The sequence below is a fragment of the Arachis ipaensis genome, chromosome B02 (assembly GCF_000816755.2).
Source record: "Arachis ipaensis cultivar K30076 chromosome B02, Araip1.1, whole genome shotgun sequence".
In the NCBI taxonomy this organism is placed as follows: Eukaryota; Viridiplantae; Streptophyta; class Magnoliopsida; order Fabales; family Fabaceae; genus Arachis; species Arachis ipaensis.
The window spans coordinates 61152838-61164149 of NC_029786.2; the positions used below are offsets into that span (position 1 = coordinate 61152838).

Below are 11312 nucleotides of genomic sequence, written 5' to 3' on the forward strand. Positions count from 1 at the left end.
CACTTGAGCTTCCTTTGCTTTAGTAAAGGTTAACTAAGTGGGATTAAAACTCAATTCTCATCACCATTGATAAGGATAACTAGGATAGGACTTCCAAATTCTCATACCTTGCCAAGAGTTTATTTTATAGTTATTTATTTATTTTATTTGTCATTTAAATTACTTGTTCCTTACTTTCAAAACCCCCAATTTACAAAATTCATAACCGATAATAAAGAACACCTCCCTGCAATTCCTTGAGAAGACGAACCAAGGATTAAATACTTCGGTTATCAATTTTAAAGGGGTTTGTTACTTGTGACAACCAAAACGTTTGTAAGAAAGGACTTTTGTTGGTTTAGAAGCTATACTTGCAATGGGAATTTATTCTGAATTCTAGATCACGCAAAAGTTCTCTCTTCATTCATTCATGAAACTTAAAGTGGCCTTAGATAGATCAGAGACTATATTTGCTAAGCTAGATGGATTCTGCTCAAAATTCTCTGTCTGTTGCTGAGAGGATGATGGAAAAGGCTTACTATTGCTAAACCTGTTTCTTCCACCATTATTAAAGCCTTGTTGAGGCTTTTGTTGATCCTTCCATGAGAAATTTGGATGATTTCTCCATGAGGGATTATAGGTGTTTCCATAGGGTTCACCCATGTAATTCACCTCTGCTATTGTAGGGTTCTTAGGATCATAAGCTTCTTCTTCAGAAGATGCCTCTTTAGTACTGTTGGATGAAACTTGCAATCCATTCAGACTCTGAGAAATCATATTGACTTGCTGAGTCAATATTTTATTCTTAGCCAATATGGCATTCAGAGTATCAATTTCAAGAACTCCTTTCCTCTGAGGCGTCCCATTACTCACAGGATTCTTTTCAGAAGTGTACATGAACTTGTTATTTGCAACCATGTCAATAAGTTCCTGAGCTTCTGCAGGTGTTTTCTTTAGGTGAATAGATCCACTTGCAGAATGGTCCAATGACATCTTAGATAATTCAAACAGACCATCATAGAATATATCCTGGATGGTCCATTCTGAAAGCATGTCAGAAGGACACTTTTTGGTCAGTTGCTTATACCTCTCTCAAGCTTCATAGAGGGATTCACCTTCTTTCTGTTTGAAGGTTTGAACATCCACTCTAAGCTTGCTAAGCTTTTGAGGAAAGAACTTGGCTAAAAAAGCCGTGACCAGCTTATCCCAAGAGTTCAGGCTATCTTTAGGTTGAGAGTCCAACCATATTCTAGCTCTGTCTCTTACAGCAAACGGGAAAAGCATAAGCCTGTAGACCTCAGGATCAACCCCATTGGTCTTAACAGTATCACAGATCTGCAAGAATTCAGTTAAGAACTGAAAAGGATCTTCTGATGGAAGTCCATGAAACTTGCAGTTATGTTGTATCAGAGAAACTAATTGAGGCTTTAGCTCAAAATTGTTTGCTCTAATGGCAGGGATTCAGATGCTTCTTCCATGTAAGTTGGAATTTGGTGCAGTAAAGTCACCAAGCATCTTCCTTGCATTATTATTATTTTCGGCCGTCTCCTTTTTTTTCGAGAATTTCTGTCAGATTTTCTCCAGAGAGTTGTGCTTTAACTTCCCTTAGCTTCCTCTTCAGAGTCTTTTCATGTTCAGGATCTGCTTCAACAAGAATGTTCTTATCATTGTTCCTGCTCATATGAAAAAGAAGAGAACACAAAAGAAAATATGAAATCTTCTATGTCACAGTATAGAGATTCCTTATATGAGTATAAGAATAGAAGAATGGGAGAAGGAAAAGATAAGAATTCGAACATAGAGGAGAAGAGTGGGTTCGAATTTTTGAGTGAAAGAGAAGTGTTAGTAGATAAATAAATAATTAGAAGGAGATGAGAGAGGGAAGAATTTGAAAATTAAACAAAAAAAAATAAAAATACTTTTGTTTTTAATTTAAAATAATTCAAAAATAAACTAAAAATGAAATTAAATTAAATTAAAATTTAAAATAACTAGTTAGTTTAAAAGGAATTATGAAAAAGAGGTTAGTGATTTTCGAAAATTAGAGAGAGAGAATTAGTTAGGTAGTTTTGAAAAAGATAAGAATCAAACAAAAAGATAAGATTAATTGAAAAGGATTTGAAAATCAATTTTGAAAAGACAAGAAGTTAGAAAAGATTTTGAAATTGATTTTAAAAAGGATGTGATTGAAATTTATTTTGAAAAAGATTTAAAAAAGAATTTTAAAAAGATTTGATTTTGAAAATTAAAAATGATTACTTGACTAACAAGAAACTAAAAAGATATGATTCTAGAGTTTAAAGATTGAACCTTTCTTACTAGGCAAGTAACAAACTAAAAATTTTTGAATCAATCACATTAATTGTTAGTATTAATTTCGAAAATATGAAATAGAAATAAGAAAAAGATTTTGAAAATAAATTTTGAAAATTTTGAAATTCTGAAAGAAAAATTGAAAAAGATTTGAAAAAGATAGAATTTTTAAATTGAAAATTTGACTTGACTCATAAGAAACAACTAAATTTTAAAAAGTTTTAAAAAAGTCAACTCAAATTTTCGAAAATTTATGAGAGAATAAGGGAAAGATATTTTTTTATTTTTGAATTTTTAATGAAGAAAGAGAAAAATACAAAAAAGACACAAGACATAAAAATTGTGAATCAAAACACACAATGCATCCAAGAACACTTTGAATGTCAAGATGAACACCAAGAACACTTTGAATGTCAAGATGAACATCAAGAACATGTTTTTGAAAATTTTTAAGAAAAGAAAAGCATGCAAGACACCAAACTTAGAAATTTTCAAACTTTAGACACTAACAAATTGAAAATGCATATAAAAAACAAGAAAAGACACAAAACAAGAAAAATTAAATATCAAACATAGAAAATCATCAAGAACAACTTGAAGATCATAAAGAACACATGCATGAGTTTTCAAAATTTTTAATGAAATTAAAAATATGCAATTGACACCAAACTTACAATTTGATACTAGACTCAAACAAGAAACATCAAATTATTTTTGATTTTATGATTTTATAAAAAAATTTTAGATTTTTTGAAAATTATTTTGAAAAGGAAAATAAGAATTTCAAAATTTTTAATAGGAATTCTAGGAATCTTGCAATGTTAGTCTAAAACTCCGGTCCAGGAATTAGATATGGCTTACTAGCCAGCCAAGCTTTCAGTGAAAGCTCCGGTCCAAAACACTAGACATGGCCAATGGCCAGCCAAGCTTCAGCATACATAGTTCAAGCATGTGAAGAGGAAGCCTCAGTCCAAAAGAATTTAGACATGGCTTTACAGCCAGCTAGGCTTCAACATATTATCTTGAAACTCTAGAATTCATTCTTAAAAATTCTGAAGCCATAGAATAATTTATTTTTAAAATTTTTTTTCGAAAATATAAATAATTAAAACAAAAAGCTTAAATTAAAATAAAATTACCTAATCTGAGCAACAAGATGAACCGTCAGTTGTCCAAACTCGAACAATCCCCGGTAACGGCGCCAAAAACTTGGTGCACGAAATCGTGATCGTTCATTCCTTGCTAACGGCGCCAAAAACTTTATACGCACGTTCATAATCTTAGTTCTTTGTCACAACTTCGCATAACTAACGGCGCCAAAAACTTTATACGCACGTTCATAATCTTAGTTCCTTCTGAATCTCCACTTTCCTACTGCTTTCATCCAATCCTTCATATTCCTTTCCATGGCAAGCTGTATGTTGGCCATCACCATTGTCAATGGCTACATCCCGTCCTCTCAGTGAAAATAGTCCAAAATGCGCTGTCACCGCACGGCTAATCATCTATCGGTTCTCGATCCTGTTGGAATAGGATTCAGTAATCATTTTGCGTCTGTCACTACGCCCAGCACTCGCGAGTTTGAAGCTCGTCACAGCCATCCCTTCCCAGATCCTACTCGGAATACCACAGACAAGGTTTAGACTTTCTGGATCTCAAGAATGGCCGCCAATAATTCTAGCCTATACCACGAAGACTCTGATTGTAGGTCAGGAGGCTAAGAGATATGCATTCAAGCTTACTTTCATGTAGAACGGAAGTGTTTGTCAGGCACGCGTTCATAAGTGAGAATGATGATGAGCGTCACATAATCATCACATTCATCATGTTCTTGTGTGCGAATGAATATCTTAGGGAAGAAATAGGCTTGAATTGAATAGAAAAACAATAGTACTTTGCATTAATTCATGAGGAACCACTACAAGGTTTTTGTTTATTTGTGGCAATTTTTTTCTTATTTGTGGAGGTTCATAACCCCACCAAATAGTTTGTGGGGGTTTCTAAAACCCCCCAAAATTTGAGGTGCCACGAGGTCTTTTGTGGGGGGTTTTTAAGAACCTCCACAATCTATTCAGTGGGGGGTTTTGTGTGTGTTTAGTGGAGGTTTTATATTGAACTTTTGTGGCAGTTTTAAATCACTTTTGTGGCAGTTTAAAACCCCCACAAATTGATTTTTTAATTTAACAAGAATTAACTATTTTGTGAGATTTTCAAACCTCCACAAATCCTGTAATTAATTATTTATTTTTAATTTCAAATCATTCATTAATCTCATCCCATTTATATACTCTCAAATTAGAAATTTATTTTGTAATATCAAAATTTAAAAGCTAAATCTTTTATAACACAATTCCTGAATATAAGACATAACTCTATATATAAAAATTCTCAAAGTCAATAGTTCCAAACATAATTGCATATGGTATTGTTTTACATAACTATTACTGTTTTTCTTTAAAAAGTAAAATACAACTTCAATATTTCAATGTCATCTAATTACATAAAAATATCAAATATTTGTCCTCGGATGTCCGTTACTATCACCAGCTAATCTCCTAGCATCAAAGGGAGTAGTAGGCTCACTTTCAGCATCATTAGCCTATATGTAAACATAAGATGTTATTAGTAATTTCAGTAAAGTTAAAGCATCAAGATAATTCGATATAAGCCTTACAACTCAATTTTAAAGAGCATCTAAACCTAGTGTAAGAAAACAAAAAACTGCAGCTATACGATTAAAGAGGTAGAAACATGCGGATATGCTTGGTTGCTTACTACAAAATGATATCATTATCCTAAAACATGGGTTCAGTAAAATATGGTTGCCTTTTTGTGAGGCTGATTTATTTTGGGGAAATGAATGATATATGGCTATAGCTTCCTCTGCAATCCATGCAATACGCAGCAGCAGAGCAGTTTCTCATGTTTAATGCACAACGACCACTAACAGAATGCAAGAACATTATGATGTCCATGTTCTTAACCATTCTTAGCCTAATTTTTGGCATCTAGAGTCGTGGGTTTCCACTGATAATGAAACAAGTTGGTAAAATAATGTAACAACTTTAACATAACACTAGCTTTTTTATAACTATTAAACACACCAATTGTTATCATTTGAGCCTTTTACTTTTAGTGTGTCACACTATTAAACACACCAATTATTATTCCATCTAAACTTATATTCCTAACAAATGAATTAATTATAAAGTTACCTCGCGGGCAGAAAAGAAGCCAACAAGCGCTTTGGGAATTCCTCCTTCCTTCATCATTAGATATGCTTTCATCATATCAAATGATTGCTGCAACTTAGACTCTAGACTAATGACCTTTTGCTGTGAATTATGTAAGTCGGACTCCAAATTATTGATCTTTTCCTGTAAAATTGCAGCACTAGTAGGCGAAGAAGATCCAATTGAATTAGTGGAGATGGTCATCCCATTAAGCCGACTTCTCACATTCCTAAAGGTATTTGTAGGCGCTGCTCCCATGCCGATGCAACGAACTCTCCCAGAGTGTTCAGGCCCAAAAATTTTACCAACAGCATCATTAGGGGACACCTCAAATTGTGTATTTGACTGTGTTATATTCAGCTCAATTTGTTCCTATTTAAAAGAATAAATAGAAACTATTCAATTTAAAAGTAGCAACACATGTAACCAATGGCATTGCAGATTATGATTATTCTAGTGTTCCTAGACCATTATCACAACCAAAAATTTAAAGTGAAAAGTACTTGCAAGTGAAGTGAACCACTTTCCTATAATCATTATATATCTCAATCCACAAGAAACCACACTCAAATCCCATTTTCACATGATCACATACAAATAAAATAAGATAAGATAGCAAAGGTTTACAAAATACTTAACACTATAGTTAATGCCTCGTTATTTACAAAAGACCCATCCTTTCTCTTATGTGTTTCAATGTACATCATTCCTCTACTAGGCTTCTTTCCCGTTTCCAAGTACTAAAAAAGAAAGAATAAAGAGTTAAACATTTAACATATATAATGCAAGTAAAATCACACATGTACCAAGTGTGTATATATGTACCATTTCATGTCGCCTCCGAGAGTTGGATTTAGATCCACAAGTGTGAGGAATGGTTTGCTTGCTTCAATTTTCCTTATTTTTCATGCAAAGCTCCTAAAAATAAATATAATAACTTCAATTAATATTTCTTTTAATTAAAGTACAACAATAACTAAATGAATTGTTTAGTGTCTTACAACTATAGACAGTTTTAGTCGATAATTGACAAAGCAAGCCCATTGATCTCTTGGAACATCATCAGGCACATTGTTCACCAATGCTTCTCTTCTCATGGTTAGATCATAGAACTCATTCCACAATCTTTGCCTATATGTTGCCCACTTCTTTGCAATACTTTGAATGCAATACCTGTAGGCAATCTTTTCTGTGCTTGTAAAATGGAAATGGGACTTCAAACAAACAAATAAATAAATAAATAAATACTTGAACTAATAGAAGTTTCAAATAAAATGAATTTTACCTTTATCATTGTATCAAAGCACTCATCCTTAAAAGACTTAGGCATGCCACCATTTTCTTGTCCTGACCACTTTTCAAAGCTAATTGGAAAGATACGTGCATTAGTTGCTAATATACCACAATAGCCAGCAAGTAAACCTTGTGCTTCACCATATGCCGCACCCTCTTCGTCAACCTCTACAATTACACGGTCTCCCCTAGGTAAGTTGCAAACATCCTTAACTTTGATCTTAGCTTTCTTCTTCATATTTGTAGAGTCTTAAGAAAAATAAAAAACTTAATTATTGAAAACATTCATAAATAATGCATGTATAACTATTTATCCATTTTTTTTAAAACTTCATTGTTACAATTATTCTCAAAAGTCAAATATAAAATATTAGGAGTTACAACCCTTTAAGCTAACAAATGATTATGGATCAAGACATGTTCAACCTAATAGCATAAATGATTTAAACTATGCTTTAATCACATAAATTAATTATGCAATATAAATTAATACCAATTATCTCTACATTCCAAGCAGATGAAGACTTTGAGTTAGAACAACATGTAGCTCCATCAGATGAAATGGAATTTGCAGCGGCTTGAGAAGGAGCTTGAGAAGGATCTTGAGAAGGAGCCTCACTAGCCTCTACACTAGTGGTATCTTCAAATGCTGCTGGTGCTGGAGGTTGAAGTAAACGAGAAGCATTATTGTTTTCCCTCTCATCTACAAACTTTAATGGAATTTTTATGCGTTTGCCCCTTGGCATGACTGCACATCAACAAATACAAAAATGTTAAGTATTAGTTTATTCTCTTCTATCCTCCTTACCACCCTGTGGAATATTAATGAATTCAATAACATGCCTTTTTTAATCAATCTTCAGTTGATAAGCACAGTAAACAAGACAAATAGGACAAAAATGCAGACAAATCATACCAGTGGCCAGAAATCTTTTCATGCGGTCAGCTATGAAGCTGTAAGATTCCAATTTAATTCAGTGGTTTACAATGTGTTACATCAGAATACATGGCAATTTTTGAATATTATTTATTAAAGTAAACAAATTTAACAGTAAGACCCGGTGACAGGAAAGGAGCCTCATTTGCAGAAATTGTGGCAGCTGACACACAAAAAGCAGTATATATTTGGCAGTAAACTAGTAAACTAGTACTACAATAGTGGTCAGGAATAAAACATGTGTGCTAGGTTCTAGAGGAGGACCTCAGTCTTCAAAATCTAATATGGTTCAGTAGCTGCTGGGTGAATTAGAGGCCCAGAAGAGGGAGACAGGCAATGCTAGGAAAGAATGCAATGAAACGAGAGCTAAGCTTGTTGAGGTTGAGTCCCAGCTAGATAAAGAGCGAAAAATAATCTTGTTCCTGAAAAGCATTACAGGTTTAGAACAATTACCAGCAATAGAATAACTAAATTTAAAGCAAGTGAATAAGAAGGAAGCTAAACAATGAAAATGGAAGCAAAGAAATACTTCAGACTTGTTTGGTTTTGTTTTCATTTTTAGTATATTCTATTTTCTTTTCTTCATCATCATCACTATAATTCAGAGTTTTCCTGTACAGAACATGATTCAAGAAACTTTCAAGGGATCTAAGCAAATCTAAAGCTCTAGTCATCCTCCTCACATCATTGATCTGAATAAAAGATGTTGGAATGTGTGTGTACAAAGTCTGCATATAGAACTCGAATTTTCCTTTCAATTCCTTGAATTTCTTCTTCATAAATTGATCAAATGTCATTATACTTTCAATGAGAAAATGATACTTCTTTGCAATGTCACTGTATTTCATGTTCACAAATTCCTTCAATGTTTTAGAATCACCAAAGAGCAAGTTCCTTGTTTTGTATAGGCTATACTGGATTTCAACAGTGCTATTTTCTCTTGCTGCACAAAATCTTTGAATGGCATTAGGCCCTCCTCTTTTTGATACAATTTATATAGCTTCTTAGGTTCCTTACACATGATTCTTCCCAAAATCAAACATGTGAAAATTTATCCATGATAAAGGAAGGAGACACATGGGACAGAACAATTGTTTTCCCTCAACAAAGGACAGTTTAACTATAGCAAATTAGACAATTTCAATAATGGTTACTACAAAAAACAAACTTAAATCAAATTAACTCTTCAATCAATGTAGAGAAGTACATATAACTAACCAAATTCAGACAGAATAAGCAAGGTACAAAAATCATAGGACAATAGAAAAAGTAACACATTGTTCACTTTCTTTTTCTCCACTAAGAATTAATACAAAAAAAATGAGAACAAGTCACTGATTGAGTGTACTAGCTACCTTTAAAGTCATATAAGTGCCACCATTATTTCAAATAGCAGCATACATTTTATATATCAAGCCAAATAATCTGGACAGATCTGTTTATAGAAGTTACATTTCTTGTTGTTCCTGTTTATCTTTTTCAATAAAAAAAAATTGTATTATAATTAGACAAATATAGATCCTAGATGTAGATCTACATACAGAATTCGTAATTCATGCTCTCTAGCACATTTTTAGCAAAATATCATGTCATTTTCCTTTGAACAAAGCAACACCAAAACAGATATGTCTTCAAAAGTTACAAAAAAAGTGAGAGATAAGAACACATTAAATTAACAAAGAAAGTAAACAACAAACGAGAACCAACCTCATGCTTGGCATCCAGAGAACTTTTGGTTTACAATATAATCTGAAATTTACTCTGAAAAATGGGAAATTAATTTGTATCTTCATGAACAGATCAAAATGTCAATTAATAGGACAAGAGAATAATTAATTAATCAACTAATTATAATTCACAATTAGACAGAGAGATAGAGAATCATAATCATAGCAAATAATCAAATCCAAAATAACAAAGACACAGAGAAACGTAAAGAGACAAATGAAATTCTTCAGAATAAAATGACATTTATTAATAGAGAAGAGATATCAACAAATTAATAGCGAAGAAGTACCAACGGCAGAGGAGAAATATGGAGGGAGAGAAAGTTGCGTCGAAGAAGAAGCTTGGAAGCGAACAGATCCAAAAACGCGTTGAGGAGGTGGCTCGATTAATAGCGTACAGATCTGGAAATTAATAGCGAGGAGGTGGCTCGATTAATAGCGAACAAATTAATAATGAACAGATCTGGAAACTTCACTGTGGCAGCAACAACAGTATAGAATGGACATGGCAGAAGCTCTCTACCGCAACGGACACGGCAGTGGTGGCGGTGCCGCTGGCGATGCCGGCGGCAGAAATGGCAGCGGGAATGATGCAAAAATGGCGGTGGAACCCTAAAAAGTACTCGGCAAGTTCTCACTCACCTAACTCAGTATCACAGCTAACTCAGTCTCTCAATTTTGAAAAATTGAAAAAATTAGGTGTTGTTTTAAAATTTAATATTAATTAATTATTAGTGGAGGTTTTTTAAATTGCCATAAATAAAATGTATTGTGGAGGTTTTTAAAAACCTTCACCAAAATACTCCCTCAAATAAATATTAATCTTGTAGTGAACAGCAGAGATCCACACCTTAATTTATGGTGTGTAGAAACTCTACCGTTGAAAATACATAAGTGATAATGGTGCTCATTGGCTTCGGCCCCTGAGAGGGAACCAGAATGACCAAGATTAACGTGGTCCAAGAACTTTGAATACAATAGTAAAAAGTCCTATTTATACTAAACTAGTTACTATGGTTTACAGAAATGAGTAAATGATGCAGAAATCTATTTCCGGGCCCACTTGGTGTGTGCTTGGGCTGAGCATTGAAGCTTCCACGTGTAGAGGTATTCCTTGGAGTTAAACGCCAGTTTGTAACCTATTTCTGGCGTTTAACTCTGCTTTGCAACTTGTTTCTGGCGTTTAACGCTAGAATAGGGCAGAGAGCTGGTGTTGAACGCCAGTTTCCATCGTCTAAACTCGGGCAAAGTATGGACTATTATATATTGCTGGAAAGCCCTGGATGTCTACTTTCCAACGCAATATAGAGCGCGCCATTTGGAATTCTTAAGCTCCCGAAAATCCACTTTGAGTGTAGGGAGGTCAGAATCCAACCGTATCTGCAGTCCTTCTTCAGCCTCTGAATTTGATTTTTGCTCAAGTCCCTCAATTTCAGCCAGAAATTACCTGAAATCATAGAAAAACACACAAACTCATAGTAAAGTCCAGAAATGTGATTTTTATTTAAAAATTAATAAAAATATACTAAAAACTAACGAAATCATACTAAAAACTATGTAAAAACAATGCCAAAAAGCGTATAAATTATCTGCTCATCAGTGCTCCAACATTGAGTCAAAAGTTGCTCAAAGTACCGAGAACTCATTTTCTTAAGAGAACGTTTGACTCAACGTTTGCCCTCAAACGTGGACTCCAACGTTGATATCAAAACCTTGCAATTGAGCACCCCTCTCTTCTCAACAGCATTGGAGCCACTTCAACCCACTTCAACAAAAGCCAAGGCCCACATCCAATAAATATAAGAATTGTTGAATATTGAAAGAGCTCTC

General features: G+C 33.7%; 1 protein-coding gene and 1 long non-coding RNA gene across 6 annotated transcripts; both read right to left on the minus strand.

Annotated features, from left to right (window-relative positions):
• On the minus strand, positions 4649-7922 carry LOC107625338. Of its 5 annotated transcripts, none has more exons than XM_021115862.1 (7): positions 7312-7921; positions 6811-7067; positions 6351-6443; positions 6164-6265; positions 5751-5897; positions 5508-5669; positions 4649-4891 (listed from the first exon to the last, which is right to left on the minus strand). In XM_021115862.1, the coding sequence occupies exons 3-7, from the start codon at positions 6351-6353 to the stop codon at positions 4802-4804; spliced, it is 504 nt and encodes a 167-aa protein (XP_020971521.1). In that variant the 5' UTR covers positions 6354-6443; positions 6811-7067; positions 7312-7921; the 3' UTR covers positions 4649-4801. The 5 variants fall into 5 exon arrangements, with proteins under 5 accessions (XP_020971521.1, XP_020971518.1, XP_016183448.1 ...); XM_021115859.1 differs by adding an exon at positions 6527-6739 and having other exon boundaries at positions 5508-5897; positions 7312-7914; XM_021115860.1 differs by adding an exon at positions 6527-6739 and having other exon boundaries at positions 4691-4891; positions 5622-5897; positions 7312-7914.
• LOC107625339 lies at positions 7969-10180 on the minus strand. The gene is made up of 3 exons (XR_001617211.2): positions 9773-10180; positions 9463-9516; positions 7969-8177 (listed from the first exon to the last, which is right to left on the minus strand). It is a non-coding gene; the product is annotated as an uncharacterized LOC107625339 (long non-coding RNA).